Genomic DNA, 24,107 nt, shown 5'->3' on the forward strand with positions numbered 1-24,107 from the left:
AGGAGCCATTGCCACTCCCTGGCATCACGCAGATGGCTCAGAAACCGTGCCAGCCGGTGCATTGTGGGTAATCACTTTGACCAGGCTAGAGGGCACCAACAGAGGGTCAGTGTACTGTATTTCTCATCTGCCAGTATCAGGTCCCATGAAGGGCATATACAGAAATTAACCCTAAGTGAACAAAGGCTAATAACAGAGTAAAGTGCAACCAGAGGTGTCATGACTGACTTAGCGCCCTAAGTGAGACAAAACATGACCAGTGAGAAAATATAACAACCTTGATGTTGTCAGGAATAGAAATGTAAGATTTAGTGCAATAGGATATGGGTGATTCTCGCGAAATTAGACTTATGAGGTGTCATGAAACATTGTGATAAAAAGGTAAATGTAAAGTAAGAGTATCAAAATAAGAAGCATAATTTAAAATAACATCATACAAACTAATTGTGTTGTTTTGTCCACAATTAAGGGGATATTTTTCATTACCACAACGTGTCCATGACTGCATTTGGGTTCTTTGACATGGAAATATTTATAATTAAAAAATCTAAAAAATAAAAAGCTTCAGTGCATATATACTATTTGTTATACTATAAACATTTACAGTAAAAAACATGTGGTATTTGGTGATCATTGGTAAATGTAGAGACAATAATAAGGAATATAAATGTGTTCAAGACCAATTTTCTCATCCTCCGCAATAATTTTCAATCATTGTTTAAGCCCTCAAGGAACTAACATTTTCAAAAAAAAAAATGTTGGAAGGGACATAATTGATTGTGACACTCAAGACGGCTACCAGGTAAGCAGTTTTTATATTTTCTCTCCAGATAAAAGTTAAAATTTACCTAGACAACTTTTTAGTTCTCATTACCGAAACATGAGTTTGTTAATGCATATATTTAATGTAATATCAAGTTGCGGAAATGATAATGTTTGATAATGATAATCAAAAAAAAATTTAATAATTCTATAGTAAATATTTTTTTAAATCATCTAAAAATTATGGTAATAGTAAGTTCAGACCTTAATCTTATATGTGCATAAAAAATTGGCTTCAAGGGCTTTTTAAAATTTCTGATGCTGGACACCTTCTAAATCTGGATTTCGTGTGAATCACCCATATGGGTTCACCAACACAATGAGTAATCTCTATGCATTTACATTTGTAGAGAAAAGAATTTCAACACTTTAAAAATAACGCCTTTTGTATTTCCTGCAAAAACAAGTCAAAGTCAAAAACAGGAAGGGGAATTTTTTGTTTAATAGCAAATTATGTATATAAGCCAAGGTTAAAACCAGATTTTTAGAAGTGTAGCAGTTTTTTTCTTTTTTAGTGCTGCTTTATAATGTAACCCTTTTGCAAATGTTATTTTTATTTTTTAAGAAGGTTTCTTGCATTATCCACAAACCACTTATTTTCTTGTATTAATAGAGTCATAAGTGCAACATATTAAGACAAAACTTTTGAGTCAAACACCAGAAATAGATCTTGAACAGCCTTCTCCTCCTATAGTTTGACGCTTTACTAAGCATAAAAAGTATGTGTTTCAATAAATTGATTTTCATTAGCGGCCGCCGTCGACTCGAGTGCAGAGCGTGGAGGACTGGTGGCAGATGCCTGCTGAAGTAGGCGAGATAGCACAGACGCCCTGAGATCATTAGAGATGCACAACTTATAAATCATTACAGACAGCGAACAATGCCAAATCTTTATTGTTCAAGAGTTAAGCGCCGGTTCACCGTGCGAGAAAATGAAATAAAGGGGGTTGTGTGGCATTATAAGGAAAATGAACAAGACCCAGAAGCGGTTGTGAACTCTACAGTATTCAGCTCGTTAATTTGGTGTGGGGGTCAAATGGGTCACATGGGGTGGTACCAAAAGCAGTAAAACTAATGCAATAATGTATACAACTGAAACATAATTTCCTACGCATTGCCTTTTTCTGTTCGGCATTTATTGTAAATGTGCTGTTGTTGGTGACCTGAGAATAACTTACCGATACTACCAAACTAGTATATTTGTGCATTTACAGTAGATGGTACAAAAACAAAATCCTTTCGTTTTCTGAATACTGCATACTAATTAAACAGGATAAGGTTTAACCATTCTCAAAATTTAGACTTGAATCACAAACAGGCTGTGAAAAAACATCATTATTTTTGCTCATTATTTTGCAAGCATTTTATATCCCTAGAGATGTCCAGTCCAGTTACTACAGGTCCAGTCTCTTGCTCTCTCTTTCTCTCTCTCTCTCTGGAGCCATGTGGCAAAGCGTTTTACTCAGGGGCACATTGGTCAATAGGGGGAAATCAGCAATTGTCCATTTCTTGGATCACTCCTCTACAGTTAAAACCCTAGAGTCTCCCGTAGGATGCACAGCACTCTGATGTGCTGTATAGCGGTAAGTGTTTGTCCACAGGGTCTGAAAACCGAGGTCAAGGCTTACAGGTGTGGGCCAGCTGCCATATGTTCCCGAACCAAAGACGAGCCAAAGAGCTTCTCTCTCAAACACCTCCAGCTGTTGCAGCTAACATTGCTGGCACGCATGCAAAACCCTTTTTCGATCGTGCACGCTTCTGCCACGAGCCACACAGGGCGATGCTCTCAAACAGAAGGATGATACGGGGTTCAAGAAATTGGTCCGCCGTTAACTGTGGCAAGTCGGGTGGAAGGTGATAAAAAATGCAGTGTGAGAGAGTGTTGTGAAAAAGGCGACCCAAAAATAGCTTATGATTATTTATTTTTCGCTTGTTTTTACAGGTGGATCGATGCAGTCTTGGCACGTACCGGCCCTCAAGGCGTTTGAAACATTGTGGGCATTAAAACAGGTGAGACATTTCCATTATTTTGCCGTCACACATCAGAATGGAAAAACCACAGCAATTCACATACTTAAGAAAAGCACACTGGCAAAAGCAATTTGCAGTCTAAACGTGGCTCGCCACCTTCGTAAATCTGCATTTGGTCTGCATATTTGAATTAAAGTGGAAAATGTTGAAATGCGCGAGCTATTTGTCTGGCTTCAGGCTTGTGGGCTCCAATATGTTGCTGTTTCGCAAACCAACCCTCATGCTTATAACAAATAAGAAAATTCTTACTTGTGGTGATGTTGTTTTACATTTTTGCTGGTGTAGTTGTATTCTCTGAATGCCAAATGTGAGTCGTGAGGCACGAGTTTCAAAAAGCTGCCCAGCTGTGTGGATAAACCGCCACCTTCATTTTAGCGCCCGCCGAACTTGATGTATTTATGTCAGTCTGTATGAAAGACATGGATAAAGGACACCGCTGTGAAATCAAAGTATACTTAAGAAATTGAAATCCACTTTTCCTCAAAAATGGCATTGACGTTTTTATTCAGCGCAGTCTCGTAAATGCAAAAATGAAGAAATGCAGTGTCATCATATTTTTTATCAATATGCGTGTTACCTGGGAACCAGTGTGACCTTGCAGTTGCTAGTACCATTTTGATTATTTGTGCTACCATTAAAAACATAATTTTAATGATGTCATTGTTAACTTTTAATATTTTTAATATTCAATCACAATTGTGTTATACACTCCCCCAAAGGATTATTAGGAACACCTGTTCAATTTCTCATTAATGCAATTATCTAATCAACCAATCACATGGCAGTTGCTTCAATGCATTTAGGGGTGTGTTCCTGGTCAAGACAATCTCCTGAACTCCAAACTGAATGTCAGAATGGGAAAGAAAGGTGATTTAAGCAATTTTGAGTGTGGCATGGCTGTTGGTGCAAGACGGGCCGGTCTGAGTATTTCTGCTCAGTTACTGGGATTTTCATGCACAACCATTTCTAGGGTTTACAAAGAATGGTGTGAAAAGGGAAAAACATCCAGTATGTGGTAGTCCTGTGGGTGAAAATGCCTTGTTGATGCTAGAGGTCAGAGGAGAATGGGCCGACTGATTCAAGCTGATAGAAGAGCAACTTTGACTGAAATAACCGAGGTATGCAGCAAAGCATTTGTGAAGCCACAACACGCACAACCTTGAGGCGGATGGGCTACAACAGCAGAAGACCCCACCGGGTACCACTCATCTCCACTACAAATAGGAAAATGAGGCTACAATTTGCACGAGCTCCCCAAAATTGGACAGTTAAAGACTGGAAAAATGTTGCCTGTGGCCGGTTGCATAAAACTTTAAGACTAGTCTTAAAAGTTAGTCATGAAATTTTTTCTTCAAGACTGATCATAACTGTTTTAAGTATGTTACATAGAAAAGTAGATTGGTCTCATTTAAATCCAAATAATAAGACTGATTAGCCCTAACTAATTGCTAGTTAGTCAGAATCATTCTTAAGACGCAGTCTTAATGTCACGGCTATGTTTATGCAACCGGCCACTGGTCTGATGAGTCTCAATTTCTCTTGAGACATTCAGATGGTAGAGTCAGAATTTTGCGTAAACAGAACGAGAACATGAATCTATCATGCCTTGTTACCACTGTGCAGGCTGGTGGTGGTGGTGTAATGGTGTGGGGGATGTTTTCTTGCCACACTTTAGGCCCCTTAGTGCCAATTGGGCATCGTTTAAATGCCGCGGCCTACCTGAGCATTGTTTCTGACCATGTCCATCCCTTTATGACCACCATTTACCCATCCTCTGATGGCTACTTAATGCACCATGTCACAAAGCTCGAATCATTTCAAATTGGTTTCTTGAACATGACAATGAGTTCACTGTACTATAATGGCCCCCATAGTCACCAGATCTCCACCCAATAAAGCATATTTGGGATGTGGTGGAACGGGAGCTTCATGCCCTGGATGTGCATGCCACAAATCTCCATCAACTGCAAGATGCTATCCTATCAATATAGGCCAACATTTCTAAAGAATGCTTTCAGCACCATGTTGAATCAATGCCACGTAGAAGTAAGGCAGTTCTGAAGGCGAAAGGGGGTCAAACACAGTATATTGTGTATGTTACATATATTGCTATAACTAAAGTGATTTTTTTTCTCATTATGAACATCACTTCACGGACATACCTTACAAGAATTATTAGCTGTCAATCACTAATGTTTGGCCTCTCAACCTCTCCTAGGTTGTAAAAAAAGGATACACAATATTTATTTTTAAGAGGATAAAACACATAGTGGGATACCATCTGATATGGCGCAGTGAATTTTAGGCCCTGAAAAAAAGACATTGCAGGTTAAATAGTGATCCATGCTGTCTAAAGCTACACAAAAGCCCCGTTCATGTCACGCCCCATCCCTCCCCTGTGATTATCCTAGAGAGTTTCACACATAAAGTAACAAAGCCCATCTGAAATGCATACAGACCACCAGATCATGTCACAATACCCCTGCACAGCAGTCTCATTCATTTGACCTTCATCCAGAGAAAAAAATGCCAACCAGGTGCACAAAAGTTTTCTTTCTTCCACCCACTATGAGGATGAGTACAGCGTTGGGTTAGTCGAGGTGGTATGAGATTCGGTGGAAAGAGATTTTTACAATACAGAGAACACAAAAAAGCCATTTGTTTCGCCTACGTTCGATAAACAGCCCACTGACTGCAAAAAGGCGCGTTCTGTCTTTGGAGTCTGTAAAAAGGGCATTTTAGATTTGTCTGAACCTGGAACATTAAACACGTTTGTCTTCCATCCGTCAACGTCAGAGCAATCATCTGTTCAAACGTCTGCTGTCCTACAGACAGCCAGTGTTGTGCATTTGTTCATTAATCATTTTAATGGGAACACACATAAACATGCACACATACACAAACACACTGACCACACAACAGACGGCAAAATAATTTAGCAGTTTTTGGTTAAAGCTGAATTGTGTTCATTAGGATTAGTAAAGCCGTGTGTGTGTGTTGGGTTTTATTTAGCTTTGGGGATTGTCCACAAAAATTAGCTAAACTGTTTGAAGATTTCCTCAAAGGTAAGAATTATTTACATTTACGCATTTGTCAGACATTTTTATACAAAGCATCTTAAAGTGCATTCCAAGGTATACATTTATCAGTATGTGTATTCCCTGGGTTCAAACCAACAACCATAATTCAATTATGACTTTGCAACAGAACAATTTAAAGTTGCAATGAAATTGAAAAACTGTAATTTGTTTTGGAATATTGTGGTATTTTTTTACAAATTACTTATCTGTGAGCTTCATTGTTTTTATTTATTCATAATCTTAAATCAAAAACGAAAATGTTTTCCCCTCCTCATATGGTCATATGGTATGGCAGGTGGGCGGGGTCCGGGAAAATTTCACAACATTTAGCAAATAGCAACATAACCCAATTTCAGATGGATGAATTCAGGTCCAGTCCTACCTTTTTTTATTTCAGAAGCCGTTTCACTCGGATTTACGTTACCATGGGAAAAATAAGACAATCGCTACTTCTGTTTTATAGGATCTTAAAGTATAGCACAGTGTTTCCTAGACATTTTACAGTGACATAACCCTCCAATCAATAAATGTCCAGTTTAATGTACAGTACCTTATCACTCTTTACTTAAAAAATACAGTAACACAAAATATACTATCCTCATATTATATATCATATGACATATAACACACTGTACAAAATAAAACAATATAAAAATAATAATACAATTTAAATACTGACAGCCTGTATTAATTCTTTATCAATTTTCACTTGAGTGGTGTTTAAGATGGGGTTAGTTTGTAGTCATTTTATTGGATTGTAAAAACATATTAAAATGTTTATAATAAAAATACATTGAAATGCTAAAATGTATCCTTATTTAGGTACACTCTGAGATTTTTTTTACCCCAGAGGCCTTACCCTTTCAAAAAGTACAGCTTTGCATCTAAAGAGTTCATAATAGTAGGGGAGAGCGGGGCACAATCTAACGCTTTTTGACTTTAGCTCTATTATTCAAAACAAATTTAAGTTAGATTAATATTTTTTACAGAATCAACACACACATCTCTGCTTCAAATAAACACTTAAAGTTTGTTTGTGGGACCTACTGTTATCGTATAATTACACTGAAAGTGACAGGAATGTAAACTTTACAACTTAACCCATTGGTGCCCTGTAAAAAATACTTTGCTGCCTTAAATGTTTTTGTTGAATCAACTCGAATTTACAAGTCATTTGAACTTACTCTTATTTATCTTGACTAGAGATGAGCTGTTATATCTACAGGTGAGTTGTTATAACTTATATAATCTTTGTTGACATGATTTGTAAATCTGAGTTGATTTAACAAAAACTTTTAAGGCAGCAAGTATTTTTTACAGTGTGGGGTTTATTGTAACACCTGGTACAAAATTTGGTTTAAACACAATTAAAATTATGTCTATATACTAAAGGTGGGTATTGTTATTATATATCTGCTTATAATAGATACACTGTAAAAAAAATATTTTGCTGCCTTAAAATTTTTTGTTGAAGCAACTCGGATTTAAAAGTCATTTAAACTTTCTATTATTTATCTTGACTAGAAATTAGTTGTTATAACTACAGGCGAGTTATAACTTATAAATTAAGTTCACTTTTCTCAACTATATTTTATAAGTTGTGACAACTCATCTCTGTTGACATGACTTGTAAATCGGAGTTGATTTAACAAATATTTTTTAGGCAACAAAGTATTTTTTACAGTGTAGATATCCATTCATCCATCCATGATCCTTCATCTAACCATTCTTGTATTAAGCATCAATGCATATAAATATATTTTTGAAAGGGCTGCACAATTAAGACAAAAAATGATAATTGTCAGTTATTTTACCTGATATTGTATTAACATTTTGATGAATAGTATTTGCATTATTGTTTTCATTTTATTATCAATGTATACTGAGGCTTAGTTGTAACACTGAGTTACTGTAACTAACCCCGCTGTATAAAAATGTTTACAATTCCAGCTATCAGTTCGTTGTTGACATGTTACGAAATTGTGTTATGTTTTAAGTAACAAGACAGTGATTAAATAATATAAGGTTGGATTTGGTGACTTACACACCCCAAAAAATACGTGTTTGTGCCGTGCTCACCCCTACCTCAGAGGTACATATTGAAAAGCGTATTAGTACCATAAAGATATATAGGCTACTAGCACCTCAAATACACATTATGGTACAAAATGTATACATATCTGTACACAATGGTCCATATTAGGACCTTTTTAAAGAGTACTGCCCCAGTGACAGGTGGAGTACATATTTTGACCATTTTTCTAACTTCTCCTAGTGTAGGCAACTGTGTGTGTGTGTGTGCCTGCGTGCATGCGTGCGTGCGTGCATCATGGTAAAAAATCAATTGTGATATAAATCTTGTACAACTTTCCTTTTGGGACATTTAAAGTATTATTCTTTAAAAACAAGCAATCTACATCAATATAAATAAATAAATGTATGTTTGTACCATTTATCCCACATTATTGGACAAAATATGTTAGAAAAATAGAGCATATAAAGTCACGTGTTCCTCTTTTCATTGAGTTAATTTACTTTTCCCCTCCAAATAAGTCAAGCTTCATTTAGATTTGTTTTTCTCTTTAGCCACCATTAAGCAACATCGTTTATTAGTTCCTGAATATCCTCTTAATACCGTTACTGTCATTTCTTGTTGTTCCGAGCTCGCATTTATTTATTCATTTGTTTGTTTTTCCTCAACTCATTTACTCCCGCATTTGTTTGCCTGCGCCGCGATTGCACTCAAATACTTTTCTCTCCTTTCTGTCTTTTACACTAAACTCTCTCCGTCCTTCTGTTCAGTCACACAAATGCACGTAATTCTTCTTAATGTGACAAATGAACTGCTCTAATCTCCGACGAGCTCGGCGTTCGCCTCTTGCGTTCATCTGCGCTAAATGAAAGCTTTTATGCAAATGACATTTTTTTTTGGGATGAGGCATGGGTTATTTTTTATCCAAATAAGCGCTGGAGCTCCTTGTAAGCCCGGTTTGAACTTGACACGTAAACAAGTGTCAGCAGGCACACGTTAAGCCTTGGCATGCATATCAAAACTCTGTTATTCAAATTTTTACTTTATGACATCTTTCAGTAAGCGTGTTAGCTTTTGCGCAGGTGCTTTAACGGTGACTCACCTGTTTGTACCGTAAACAGGCGAGGTGCAACTGACATCAAACGGCCAGGAACCGGGCACCCAGATAACGCCAGTTTCTCGAAAATGCACTCCGCTGAGAGCTTACTCTATCAACACGGCAAACTACCTAAATTATGCACGGTAATACACAAGGCCCGTTCACGTGCATCAATCTCTCGTGAGCCAAATGCGCCGGCATTCCGAAACATGAACGGGCACGCACGCCGAACCTATTTCCTCCCTATGGCTTGTAAGGAATTGCATTACAGTGCAATTCTGCCAGCTTAGAAGCGAGAGCATTTAAACATTTACAACGATACATCACAATATATGGTGCTGTCACCGTAGAGCCAAGAGGCATATTGCCAAGTCTCAGGCAATGTGACTCCGGCGCTCCGGAATGACAAACCTTCTGTCTGCAGTATTTACGATGGCGCCGTGTTTCGCTGCTCTTCTTTATACTCGCAAGGCATAACCAGCCCAACATATGACAAACACCCTTCTCTACTCCTCCGTTAGATCCGCAGTGTTCATAATGCATCAGCCGTCTCGGAGCAGACAGCGGACAGCCTTTCTAATCTAACACGCCGTACCGCAGACCGTCGGAGAGAGAGAGAGAGCTGTCACAGAGACATGCGGCCTCACAGCCGTGGACACATCCATAATGTGAAGAGCAGTGGGCCAGGCACATCCCAGCATTCCTCTCTTCATCACATATTCCAACTCAAGCCCTTCTGCCACAGGCACGGTCTTCAGAATCAAATCCAAGCTGTGGAGGAGCCCAGTGCATCCTCTTAGATCTGTATGCCTATAGTTGGGAAAGACCGAGAGAAAGCTTGCTTGGGTGTTTCCTTGTAAATTCCAAGACGTTTTGAATAATGAAAAACAACAGAGGTCTGACAGATGGAGTGCTTTATCATCAATTATTCAACAGTCCGGTCCTCGAATTCGATTGGTCGTATTTGCTACAACAGCATGGGGTGTTTCACTGCATCACTCAGTTTGTCTTCGTTCACCACATTCCAGACCAGAATCTGCGAACAATGCGGATTGGTAACGGAGCGCCTTTGCGATTTGGCTCGGCGTGAGGAGCAGGTTGTGTGATAGCGCTAAAATATTCAATTTTTAATTATGACTGTTTTGGACGTCGTTTTTGACAGAAAGGGCTTCCATGCTTGCCATGTGGCCTAACACATGAGATAATTTTCTGCTCCAGTATCTCTGCGTCAGGCCATCAGGCTCCGATGTGGTCTAGAAATCGCACACACATTGACTTTGCTTTTCTTTCTTTTTTGTTGCTTTTTCTGTCTGTTACACACAAAATACTTCCTCTCTTCAATGCACCATACCAGCTGCAGCTTTCCTACTCGTGGCACGGGCACATGCCCCGCAAATTGAACGGTTCAAAGGCAGCATGGTCTACCATCTGGGTTGGGAGGTATTTATGTATTTCAACTCCGAATTAACGACACCCCGGGACTCCAAAATGGATGAAATCATTATCAAAAATCTGATCTTGATGATCAGACGTGAGCCCGTCTCTTGCACGCCAGGGAAGGGCGTTTGATAACCACATGGTTGGTAATGAAGAAGAGAGCTCTTTTATGTTTGAAGGGCCCAAGTTCTGGAACTAATGAGCGTCTTCTAAATTGTACGATCGTTTCTACCACCTCCACCAAGATCACTCCAGTTAATTTGCTCTCCTGAATGCCGTTCTTTCGACAAGATGCATTATGCATTTTCATCATAATGAATGAAAGAGCATTAAAATAGTACAGCATCGTAAGGGTGATCGCATGGCTCTGAGTTATCAGATGCCTCATGATTGAGTTTCATATCAGATTTATTCGGCAAACAACAGAGCCGCTGTCTGAGGCGATAGAGCAGGTGGATTAAATGGCTCGAGTTGTTCAGTGACATGGTGGGGGAGAGAGAAAGAGAGAGAAGAGAGAGAGATGTAAGATGGGCTACGTGTAACCTGATCGGCACTATAGCCTGTGAGACACATTGTGTTTTGTGGGCAATCACAGAGGTTTCTCTGTTCACCTGTCAGTCAAATCCAGACACTGCTGGCCACAAACATAGCTCAACACCAACAGGAACATGATCCAGGTTCTCAACCTTCAAACGGTTTTATCCTTTAATCTCCTATACACTGCTGATGCTTGTATTTTATCACATATCTGAGGTTTCGTTTGATTCTAAAAAAAGAAAGATTTAACCTCAAAATTAAAATAGTCATGATAGTTAGAAATTCAAGTCTCTATTTACTAATGATTTTTACTTTTATCAAGGGTCTCAGCTCAAATAAGTTAAACATCTATGGGGCAGTTTCCTGGAAGTCCCAGACTAAAATGCATGTTTGAACCACTTTACATTAAAAACATCTTGCACTGACATTTCTTTACATATATTAGTGGCATTGTTTTGTCTCAAGATGCACAACATCGATGTTTTTTGTAACGTATGTTTGTAAAACTATTCAAATATAACTAAGGCCTGGATTAATCTATACCCTGTCCGGAAAACTGCCCCTATAACATTTAACATGTGCAGAGTTGATACGATTATTAAAGGGACACTCCACTTTATACTAAGTATAAAAATATACAAATTTTCCAGCTCCCCTAGAGTTAAACATTTGATTTTTACTGTTTTGGAATCCATTCAGCTGATCTCCAGGTCTGGCGCTAACACTTTTAGCATAGCTTAGCATAATCCATTGAATCTGATTAGACCATTAGCATCGCGTTAAAAAAATAACTAAAAGAGTTTCGATATTTTTCCTATTTTAAACTTGACTCTTCTGTAGTTACATTGTGAACTAAGACCGAAGAAAATTACTAAGACAGAAAATTAAAAGTTGCGATTGTCCAAGCAGATATGGCTAGGCACTATACTCTCATTCTGGCGTAATAATCAAGGACATTGCTGCCGTAACATGGCTGCAGGAGGTACAATGATATATTACAGTGCTCGAAAATAGTCCCATGCTATTAAAATGTTACTAAGGGAAACTACTTTCGGCTGCTGCGTAATATCATTGCACCTTCTGCACCCATGTTACGGCAGCAAAGTCCTATTATGCTAGAATGAGAGTATAGTTCCAAGCCATATCTGCCTCGAAAATCGCAACTTTTAATTTTCTTTCGGTCATAGTACACAATATAACTACAGAAGAGTTTTAAATAGGAAACATATTGAAAGTCTTTGGTTATTTTTTAGAGCGATGCTAATAGTCTAATCAGATTCAATGGATTATGCTAAGCTACGCTAAAAGTGCTAGCGCCAGACCCGGAGATCAGCTGAATGGACTTCAAAACGATAAAAATCAAATGTTTAACTATAGGGGAGCTGGAAAATAAGAATATTTAAAAAAAGTGGGGTGTCCCTTTAAATGTCTATGAAGTGAAGAGATGGGTTTTTGTAATGTTAGGTCAGATTTATCATATTGTGCAGCAAAGCTACCATTGTTTTAAAGTTGCATTGGAGATTAAGTGAATATTAAATTACTTTTTGGTCTGTTTATCCCACTAGCTATTGAATAGCTTGAGGATACTTGTTATGTATAAGTCATTTAGACTATGCCAATATTTTATAGTAGAGCTTACCAGCTCATGATTGCTATAAACCATTATGTATGGGAAAAATCTATGTGAAAAAAATCTATTTGTCTACAGAAAAAAAGAACAGCCTACAGGTTTTAAATGATGTGAGGGTAAAAAATGATAAAATTTGTATTTTTGCTAAATTTATTTCTTCAAGACTTGAACATAGTTCTATCTAGAGCCAATAAGCTTGGCGTTCTGTATTGACTGGAGATGAAGAAAACAAGTCAACCATAAAAGGGTTATTTGCAGATAATGGTTAAATGGCTAGCGTGCATTCATTTACACTAAAAACAACCACTTCAAACTGCTGCATTCATTGGCAGTTTCATCTGCGCTTCTGGACTGTTAGCTTAGCATCACTTTGTGTCTCTGTTTGTCTCCCGCTGATTTGCTTTGATAGTGGGTCCACCGGGGCTAAGGCTGGCCTGTCTCATCAACTCGTTTTGCCTTTCATTGTCATCGTGGGAGCTTTCAAAGAGCGCAGGCCCACCAATCAGACCGGAGACATCGTGCCGAGCGTAATCGGCTTTGTTAGCGTTCCTGTTTTTTTAGTCGCAGACCTCGGACAGACAGAAAGTTTATGAGTAATATGTTATGAGGAGAGAAGAAAATACAAACACGTACACTGAAACGTGACTCAGACACTGTAATGTTACCATGAGGGGTAATTGCGTAAGATCTAAAAAAACATGTCAAGCTAATCATTTGGACTGTGGCCAATGCATTAGACTTAGGAAACCAATTTACTTTCAAATGTATATGGCTGTATCAGTGGTGCTTTAAATGGGATGAATTTTAAAGGATGGAAACTCAGAGACCGTCTCTGATTTTTTAATGCACCATTAAAAATCTAAAAACTACTTTGAAACTTAAGTTGACCTCATTAATTGACTAGTTTGACTGGTTTAGTTTGACCAAACCAAAACGGTGTAATCCACATCACAGCTTATTCTCGAAAACAGCAAAGAAGCCCATACGGCAAAAAAAAAAAAATCTGGCCAAAAATATATTTTAAATATATGCTAAATACATTTTGTAAAAAGTAAAGCTTAATTAAATACACTCACCTAAAGGATTATTAGGAACACCATACTAATACTGTGTTTGACCCCCTTTCACATTCAGAACCGCCTTAATTCTACGTGGCATTGATTCAACAAGGTGCTGAAAGCATTCTTTAGAAATGTTGGCCCATATTGATAGGATAGCATCTTGCAGTTGGAGATTTGTGGGATGCACATTCAGGGCACAAAGCCACAACATCCCAAAGATGCTCTATTGGGTTGAGATCTGGTGACTGTGGGGGCCATTTTAGTACTGTGAACGCATTGTCATGTTCAAGAAACCAATTTGAAATGATTTGAGCTTTGTAACATGATGCATTATCCTGCTGGAAGTAGCCATCAGAGGATGGGTACATGGTGGTCATAAAGGGATGGACATGGTCAGAAACAATGCTCAGGTAGGCCGTGGCATGTAAACGATGCCCAATTGGCATTAAGGGGCCTAAAGTGTGCCAAGAAAACATCCCCCACACCATTACACCATTGCATTAATGAGAAATTGAACAGGTGTTCCTAATAATCCTTTAGGTGAGTGTATTTTTTTTAAATGTAAAAATATATTTTGTTTTAACCTTCATATATTAACATATATTTCGAAATGTATTTCAGGGGCAACAAATATATTTCTAATTTTACAACCCATACAGCAAAAATATATTTTTCTTGGCCGAAATATAAAGGTTTGTATAAAATGTATATATTTTGCTTTATTATATATTTTAACCTTTTTAAACCTTTTATGTTTACAGGTTTGTAACATACAAAGTTTTTATTTCAATGTGACATGAATATTGCTTTAAAATATACATTTTTTTAAATATACAAAAAATGGCCAATAATATATAATATATAGGTTAAAAAAACATTTTTGTAAACATAAAAAAATATATTTCAGTACATATATTTTTGGCCATTTTTGTATATTTCATAACATATTAAAAATTATATTTGAAAATATATTTTTTGCCGTATGGTAGTGTATGTCTCTTTTTCCAAAACCAATACAATTTTAGTTTTAATTTACTCTGCAAATTTATTTACATAGCGCATTTCAAAATTTTGCATTGTAGCAAAGCACAGTCAAAAAAATAAAAATAAAATAAATGGTCAAAAATTGTCCCAAGCTGTCACTGGGACAGTAAATTTAAAAAGGTCTTAATATAATAATAATAACCATTTTATTTATACATTTAGTACCAATATGTACTTCTGAGGTACTAATGAACTCTTTATGTGCGAAGGTTAACTTGTTATTAGAAATAAACATAAATAGCATGCAAACTTACAGGTGGACCATTAAATTCATAGCACTATCAAACACAGTTCAGACTCAAACAAAACTTTGACTCTTTAAGATTTTTGCAGGTGTAAATATTTAACACTATTAACCTAAAAACTTGTTAACCTTAAAACACTTGTATCAACCTTTTAATGGTTTATTTTCCAAAAAAAATGTCTGTCTTAACCACTAAGTCTAGGTTAATTGATAGACAAGGTTAACTAGTCAACCATCATGACACATCCCTCCTGAGTACGTACTGTTGAAGCCAAATCTACATTTAGCTATACCACGCTGATACGTCAAACTCTGACAGTGGACATGATGATAATGGTTTTTCTCAATTACAAAGCAATCTCTGAGTTAAAAGTGTGAAAAAAGTCCTGGCAGAACGTAACCTGCCTCCGTCAAGCGCTACACGTCAGGGAGATCATTTCGGGCACGGCTCGTCCCGCACGCCCGACGCGCGGTGGATGCCGCATGCTGATGCACGCGACGCGCGACCCTATCTTCCTAATTACCACAGACATCGCGCTGTCAGCAGTGTCGTGCCTGGCTCGAATCTCTTACGAGGGGTGACAGCTACCGTGTCAGCCCGTTTGCCGAGACGCGAACGACAGCGTCCCAAGATAAGGAGAATTAAAATCCCGTCAAGGCCTCATAGCGGGTCACTTGGGCCAAAACAAAAGAGTGATGATTGGGGGGCTTTAATTACCTCGTGTTGTTGTTTGCCTTAGCGTTCAGTAACAAAGCAAACTTAATTAGATGTCTCAGGATGTGGTCTCCTGGAGAGCAACACAAGTGTCAACACAAAGTTTAAAGAGAAAAACAGGGAGCAGAATGCAGTAAGTATTCATTTAAATGTGATTATGCGTCTTCAATTTGCATTTCAGATATTAGTGCCTGCAGGGATGGGTGTGTATGTGTGTGCGGTGCTATGTTGGCCCACCAGCTTGGTACGTAGGGTCAATTTAGTGTTTTGACCCTGCCTGTGTAAACCCAGCTAAAGTCATCCTATAAAATGTAAAGAACATTTTGTAAAAATATAACCCTGATTTTTAATATTGACTAATGTCATGGTTGTGAAATCAAACTTTGATGCTTCAAATTTCTTCATTAGATTATGAGACTTTAGCCTGGATTACACAGACAAGGTCACCTTTATGTGCATCTACAGCGGTCATTGTATAAACTTAAACTTTTCCAAGGTGAAAAGTGTTTCTAGAGCATTCCTGTATAGCTCAATCACAGCATTGCATTAGCAGCGCAAAGGTCATGGATCTGAATCTCAGGGAACACACATACTGATAAAAGTTTATCGCTTGACTAAAGTAATTCAAGGTGGATAAAAGCATTTGATAACAGCTGACAGGATTGAAAGGACAAGGCAGTGAGTAAACTATTGCAAACTATACAGATTTTTTTCACAGTCTGCATTGCTTCCTCTTTTCTTCTTTCATTCATTATTTTATCAAACGAGATTAACAAGCATTAATTTCAGCGTGAAATGTGCACCAGAACAAAGCGTAAGAAATGAGCTTTCCACCTGCTTTACCTTCAAACTGCCCAACTGTGAATTATAAGGTGACTATCTGTGCCAGTGTAGCATCACAGACAATAGCATGTAATAGATGTATTTTTAATTACACAAGTCCCTTACATTAGTACAGATCAATGTTATAATCATTTATTCTTAGAGAGAGAGAGAGAGAGAGAGAGAGAGAGAGAGAGAGATGCATGATAATGATAGTACCGCCAACACTTCTGCTGCACTTAATTCACACAAAAACAATTCATCTGATGAGTAACATTTTAGCATCTGTTTACAGCTGCTCTGAATTATACATTATATGATTTGCATTAGACTGCTGATAGCTGGCAACTTACTGCTTGCATTTGGTCCATTCAACACAGTTTAAGCTCAATTTCAATAGTGTTTTTGTTATTTTGCATTGTTGCAATAGCCTATGTAATATTATAAATATTTCAAGATGTGCAATAGTGATACTAAGTGGCAAAATTGTAAGTTTGAATTTAGAAGGAACTTCAGTGTTTTGGGTGTCCTGTGTGCATGCACTCAGATACAGTAAGAAATATAGTGTTATTATTTTATATACTTTGGAAAAAATATATGAAGCAAAAAATGCGTAATGCCACTTCTATCAAAAATGTAATAATAATATTAACCAAATGCTCTTGGCATGAATTATGCTTATATCAAATACATTTGCTGTAAATTCGCTTAAACACAGCCCCATGAAATTCAGAAATACATGTTTGTTGGCAGAATCCGTTAAACACTATGTTGATTTTTCAGTCCTTAAAGTGCATGGAAGATGAATGTAAAATGACCATGTATCACATTAAAACTTGGGTCCCTTGTGAGTACTTGGACCTGAATACAACCTAAATCCGGCAGCCACGTGCATCACAGCACCCATAATGTGTGGTTCCCTTTTTTTAAATTTTGAGTTCTGACTTTAATCATGTGCAATGTTTTTATCAACTTATTTTTATGTTATTAGCAAATTAAGTTAAACAATTTCAACTTGTTTTTAGAAGTTAAGTCAACTTATCACAAGTCAAGACTTAAAATAGTAGGTTGAATTGCGAGTATAGTTTAGATAGTGATGTAAAAAGAAGTGGATACTTTTTTAAAAGTGGAGATTTTTGCATACACTTAAAGGGTTTTGCATCGAATACAGTCAAATTTGATAAAACCATGACTAAAGTGATATTATAGTAAAAATAAGGCATTTAATTTACCGACTAATAACCTTTTCATTGCCATTAAAGTGAAATGAACATAAGAGCCTAATAAAAAATGATTGTCAAAATCATACAACTATATGGTATTAGGGGTCTAGATAATTAATGGCTTAAAAGTTATTTAAATAATCGGCTGCAGTTTGTTCAAATTGATGGTCGGAGATCTGAGTTAAAAGATATAATACGTGGAGTTCCACAAGGGTCCGTTTTAGGCCCATTACTTTTTATTTTGTTTATTAGTGACCTCTGCCGATGATACCAATATTTTTTTATTCTGGAAAAAATGGTCAGAAATACTAGAACATAAAAATTCAGAAATGAGAAAAATTAAGAAATTGTTTAATAAAATAAATTATGTTTAAATTGGGAAAAAACTAAATTATGGAGTCAAAATAGGGCCATATATATCTGCAAAATAAAACAATGTTTTGCAAACAAAAAATATGTTTTGCAAAAAAATATATATGTTTTGCAAAAATATATATATGTTTTGCAAAAAAATATATATGTTTTGCAAAAATATATATATGTTTTGCAAATAAAAATAGAGTATTGTATGGAGTCAAAGTAGGGCCATATATATCTGCAAAATAAAACAATGTTTCGCAAAAAAAAAAAAAAATTGCAAAAAAAATATATATGTTTTGCAAATAAAAATAGAGTATTGAGAAAAAAAATGCTTTTTTGCAAGTAAAAAAAAGATTGCAAAAGAAAAGTTAAACACTGAGAGAAAAAATAAAGTTTAGCAAAGTAAAACTTCAGCAGCATTGACTTTGCAACACATATTTCACTTTGCGCCGCTCCTTTAATTCCGCGTTTCAGTCATGCGTGCCTCTGCGGCGCACGCTTTCCTTTGCGTTTCCTTTTTCTTTGCGCCTCGCTTTGTGTCCCTGATTTGACGTGGGGGTGGGGTCAAGAGGTTGGGGGGTGGGGTCAAGAGGTTGGGGTTTGTACAAGGGACGAAGGCGCGCCCCTCTCGCTTACGTCATCAGCGCGAGCCCCAGACCGTGTGGATCGATCGAAATGGCGGAGCAGAGACATGCGGGTGATGGATCACAGGTATGTATTATTGATAGCTTTCTTCAAGTTCGCCAGATAGACCGATAACCACATGCAACCATGTGTATCAACGCGTTTGCTTAAGTTAAGTAAGTTAGAGATCAGTTAGCAGCTAATGCGGTTAATGTGGCGATTAGCTAATCGTCGGCGGCTGTACATTTCTCTCAATATGCACATGTTTCACGTTGTTTTATAATTAATAAATAATTATTATTATTATCCCCGCCCTAGTTGTATTATGGACTATAAACGATGCCAAAGGTGTCTCTCAAAATATACTGTAAATTGAAAACAAATAATAAAACAAATGCCTTGTATGTGCAAACATAATTTGGAATAAACCTCTTTCTGATACCGAACAAGTTGATTTATATATAGTAGGTCACATCCCTATAGATTATGTTTAAAAGCTGTGATGTTGTTAATATGATACATTGTTAATGCACTTATTCTAGATCAGTTGTGTGAAACTCAATTCCTGGAGGGCCACAGCTCTGCCAACCCACACCTGTTTGGAGGTTTCTAGTAATCCTGAAGATCTTGATTAGCTGAATCAGATGTGTTTGATTAGGGTTTGATCTAAACTGTGCAGCACTGTTGCCCTCCAGGAACTTATTTTAAAACCCCTGATCCAGATAATCCTATATGATGTTGTCATGACATATTTAACAGAGAGAGTATTCAGATGTCTGTACAGCTGCACAGAATTTAATAGGTCTTCTGACCCAAAGCCTTGGTCAGATTCAGTCAGCTCAGGGTCAGCAGCAGCAGCCACAACAACGACAGCAGCCTCCTGCTATTTCTCAGCCTCGAATAGAGCAGGATATGGCCAGGTTGCCGCATCCACATCTAATTATCTTAACAATTGTCTTTTGAATGTCTACTATTATAATTAACATTGTTTTATTATTTGTAGATCTTTTCCTGGGATGTTTAAAAAATCAAAGAAGAAAACTCCAAATCCACAAATACATGTGAAAGCCACACCTTGGAAACCATTTGCTGTTTCCATATATTTAATGAGCAGCAACACTGACACCTCACCCACACCTTCTGAAGAGCTTGAACTACTTCAGGCTGGACTAGGAAAACGGGTGATTACAATTTCATCCAATGTGAACCATTCGGATGTAAGTTCATTTTATAGTACAATCTAATTTGTTAGTTTGTGCCACCTGATTTTAGAGCAGGATTATTTCTATATCAACCTGCGAATAATTGCAACTTCAAAGTAATATTCCACTTTCAAAGCATGCTGAGATGAATGAACATAATTTGCTTAAATATAGTAAAATGTGAATAAGTATGAATAAAAATTACAAACAAATGCACGTAAAATTTTCAATGTGATAAAGATTTAGTTTTTACTGTGTATGGTTGTTTGAGAACCCTTGTTCTGTTTTATGTTTATTTTAGTTATGCAAGCTCCTTGAAGCTGAATTTCCAAAGATGAAGTCCCTTACTGGAGGGTGGTTACTTTATAAGGCACCAGGTATGCTGTACTGTCAACCAGAACAGAAACAAACATGAATATCTGAGTAGAGTTATTAATTGAACATTTCTCCTGGCATTCTAACCTTAAATCCCATGCTACATCCTTTTTTAATAATAGTACACAGGGAATTGTTAATAGAATATGGGAAGCACTGTTTTTTTTCTATTTAGCTACAGTATAATCCCAATTATATAGTAAAGACCTTTTTATTTTTGAATTTGTTAATGTGTTTTTAAATTGTCAGGTGGGAATGGAAGAAGAAAGCTTACTGTTGTTCCTCCAGACTCAGAGGGTTATACAGGCAGCCTTCTCAAAATGGCTACCACTGCTGGAAAAACAGCACTGTATATGGTCCCTCTTCAAGATGAGTTATGTCTTGATCCACTGCCATTCTCAGCAGAAGAGTTTGCGAAGATGCCAAAGGTTGAGTGTCGTACTTGTAAAACCACAATGCCACTACCAGTTTTGTACTTGCATGTTAAATCTTGTGGTGGCTGCACACAGTCCGCTAATGATGAGGTATGTTGTTTACACGATTACATTTTTTTAGAATTTATTATAACATTTTTCAGTTAAGTTTTGTTTTAGTTAGAATATATATCTCGTTTTGTAATTTCAGACTACTGAAGATGATGATGATGAGGATGTAAAAGTAGTTGGTGAGATTACCAGAGCAGTTACCCCTACAGCCCCAGCTTCTATACACACACCCACTACTTCAATACAAACTTGTTCTCCTACACCCACCACCAGTTTTGAGGTGAGCTAAATGAAAATGCTGTGTTTGTAATATATTCAAAATACATTTGCTTTTAAGTGCATAAGGACTGTTGCAGTTATTAAAATTAATTAGATGCCATGTTAAGATTTTATTTCTAATGGTAATTTCTTTGTAGTGCCTTATTGTCAAGTACTTTTGATAAATTGATTGTAATTATACTGTCTCTCATTGGTACATAAAGACCTTTTTTTTTGCAAGAGGTAAATAACACTGGCTGAGAAGAATGCCCTATTTTTATAGTTTTAAAACACTACACACATGTTAGAAGTCCATACAATTTACTGAACATTTAGAACTGAATAAGAATGTTTTTTGTAAAGTTAAAAAAAACTGAAACAGCCAGTGCTTGTTTAGATCTTGCAAAATACTTGGTGACCAAAGTATTTAAAGTGACCAATTAAACAAAGTACTTGATTGGAGTTTGGAAATAACCAATTGTTTTAATTGGGATTTTATTGTATAATACTTAATCAGTTGTCCTGTTGCCGTTGTAGGATGAGGGACAGTGTCCCATTTGTTTAGACACATTTTCACAGACAGAGTTGCCCATGCATGCAAGTGTGTGTGGAGATAGGTAATTTTTAATGATTTGAAAAGTTATTTCATTTACAGACATTTAATAAGGTTATGTATTAAAAACATGTTTTAAGTGTTATAACATGTTGTAAATGTTATAAGAAGTCAATCTAACCATTGGGTATATACTCAGTACATTACAGACACTGGATTATGAGAGCAGTCCTCCGTGTGGCACACCTGTACAGCAAAACCAAGGCCCAGACATGAAATGGTACAGTCTATTTATTAGATTTGAACAACCCTGAGACATCAGAATTTACTAATCTTTTTTTCCTGTTTTTATAGTCCAGATGATGTATTGCGTTTGTTGGCAAGTAGGGTAGATGACAGCAAGGATTTCAAGATCTGTGTTTCTCGAACTGACTTCTATCAAAGAGCTATGGTGCAGTGGCAAAGACAAAAGAGAGGAACCCCGGGCAATACCTTGCGTGTAACATTTTTGGGGGAAGCAGGTGTTGACACAGGTGCCATTCGTAAGGAATTTCTTTCAGGCAAGTCAGGTTCACAATCGCCTTATTAGGTTTTTATATTCATCGTAACAATTTAAAGTTTAGAATAACAATAAACAGTTACCACGAGTCATTATGAGATGTGGTATGTTTTAATGTGCTTATAATTGTACAATGTAGTAAATTATTCTTTTTTTAACATGTACATTTGTTTGTAGATTTGATTGGTGAGATTGAGAAACACCTCTTTGAGCACAGAGGACACCAGAGGGGGAAGAGTCCCATCTACTCCCTAAGTAATATGGAGAAGGGATTTTTTAGGTTAGTAATATTGTACATTGTAGTAACATGTCAGTTGTCATTTTTGCATACAACTAAATATTACTTTGTATTCTTTCTTTTAGGACTGCTGGAGAAGTGTTTTCTGTTAGTCTCGCTCAGGGTGGGCCTGCCCCCCGTTTCTTGAGGCAGTGGTGCTTTGATTATCTGTCATCTGGAGACTTGGATGAATCAACTCTCACTATAGATGATGTGGATGATGCTGAACTTTATCATTTGATTAAAAAGGTAGTAATTTTTTTCCAAATAAAATCTGATTTCATAAAACCTTTATTTCTACGCAAGCACCATTTGCCACAGTTTACGTTTTTATGTGTTTTCAGGTGGAGGAAGAAACCGATCTGTCTGCATGGAATGATCAAATAATTAACTGTGGTTTTACTGGGGCCGTTAAACCTGAGAATAAAGAGGCCATAATAAGGTCAGAAAAAGTCATATAACTTCTTTACATTTGAAACCTTGCAAACAGTTTTAATTTTGCTGCCTTATACTGATTAGCCACAACACTGTCTATATTATGCAAGAATTTTCTGGTTCTTTTTCCAGATCAATTGTGCTTCATGCAACTCTACGTTTGGTGCCTTTGTTGAAGCAAATCCGAAAAGGCCTTGAGGTCTACAATTTTGTAGACCTTCTGGAAAACCATTCAGGACTTTGCCACCAGTTCTTTGTCCCTGATGTGGTGGATGATGATGATGATAAGGTATCAATAACTGGAAAAGAAAATATGCCTATATATTGTATTACATAAATGTTATTATAGTAATAAAGTAGCTTTGGATAAAAGTCAAATGCATATCTGTAACTGTACCTGAAAATGGATGGGTATTTTTTCACAGGCTGATGCAGACTTCATCATGCAGAACATTCTTCCGGAAATGTCGGAGAAGGGATCAGTACGAGAGACTTATGAAACAGCTATAATCAACTTTCTGCAAGACTTTCTCCAAGAAATTGAAAGCTGTGGTATGTATGAACTGACAGAGTTGATTAAGTATACATATTGTTTAAAAAAACTGCAGATTACCCAAATTAATGTCAAAATGTAATTGATTTAATTCAGACAATACCAACCCTAGAGATAACAAGTTGTTTTGCTTGTAGAGGATAGCCCTGACGGAGACATCCTGCCCTTAACTGTCCCCGGTGTTATGCAATGGCTCACTGGCCAGGGACACAAACCTCTTCTAATGTCAGAACTTAAAGAATTCAAAATTTCTCTTCATTTTGACCATGAGTGTATGCAGAGGATGCCAGAACATAAAATATGCTTCCCAGTTGTAAGTGCCTGTGCCAGAAAAATTACATTTCCCACAGTACACATGGGTGACTACAGTTCTTTTAAGTCAATCATGTTGCAAGCCATTCAATTTGACAACGGTTTTAACAGAATTTAAAATGCTACTAAATGTATGGAATTGTACATGTTCGGGAAAAAAAACTTTTATACATTGGCAAATGTTCTTTATGGTTTTGAAATTTACTGTGTATGTGTAGAGAACACAACGTGTTACATATTGTAAAGTTTGATATCTTAATGCATGTGTTTAGAGAACACATGTTGTTATAAGAGCCTTTTTCTGCTTTAAATATAGCAAATACAGAAAATAAAACAA

At 36.8% G+C, this 24,107-nt stretch overlaps 1 protein-coding gene across 3 annotated transcripts; it reads left to right on the forward strand.

Moving 5' to 3' along the window:
* The first annotated feature begins 18,351 nt into the window (after nucleotides 1–18,351).
* Nucleotides 18,352–24,106, forward strand: LOC129438794 (uncharacterized). Of its 3 annotated transcripts, XM_055197705.2 has the most exons (15): nucleotides 18,352–18,848; nucleotides 19,521–19,681; nucleotides 19,765–19,978; nucleotides 20,265–20,340; nucleotides 20,588–20,862; nucleotides 20,963–21,103; nucleotides 21,619–21,698; nucleotides 21,834–21,914; nucleotides 21,989–22,194; nucleotides 22,371–22,473; nucleotides 22,557–22,719; nucleotides 22,815–22,912; nucleotides 23,038–23,194; nucleotides 23,331–23,457; nucleotides 23,596–24,106. In XM_055197705.2, exons 1-15 carry the CDS (start codon nucleotides 18,813–18,815, stop codon nucleotides 23,886–23,888), a joined length of 2,211 nt encoding a protein of 736 aa, XP_055053680.2. In that variant the 5' UTR covers nucleotides 18,352–18,812; the 3' UTR covers nucleotides 23,889–24,106. The 3 variants fall into 3 exon arrangements, with proteins under 3 accessions (XP_055053680.2, XP_055053681.2, XP_073732269.1); XM_055197706.2 differs by lacking the exon at nucleotides 19,521–19,681 and having other exon boundaries at nucleotides 18,717–18,848; XM_073876168.1 differs by lacking the exon at nucleotides 18,352–18,848 and having other exon boundaries at nucleotides 18,868–19,978.
* The last annotated feature ends 1 nt before the right edge of the window (nucleotide 24,107 follows it).

This window comes from Misgurnus anguillicaudatus, chromosome 14, assembly GCF_027580225.2.
Source record: "Misgurnus anguillicaudatus chromosome 14, ASM2758022v2, whole genome shotgun sequence".
Classification (NCBI taxonomy): Eukaryota; Metazoa; Chordata; class Actinopteri; order Cypriniformes; family Cobitidae; genus Misgurnus; species Misgurnus anguillicaudatus.

Bases quoted from the DNA above. Each gene is read 5' to 3' on its own strand.
- LOC129438794 (XM_055197705.2), top strand. From the start codon at position 18,813: ATGGCGGAGCAGAGACATGCGGGTGATGGATCACAG. The intron at 20,341-20,587 runs GTATGCTGTACT...TTAAATTGTCAG, and splicing joins GTTACTTTATAAGGCACCAG to GTGGGAATGGAAGAAGAAAG. The intron at 22,195-22,370 runs GCAAGTCAGGTT...ATTTGTTTGTAG, and splicing joins TCGTAAGGAATTTCTTTCAG to ATTTGATTGGTGAGATTGAG.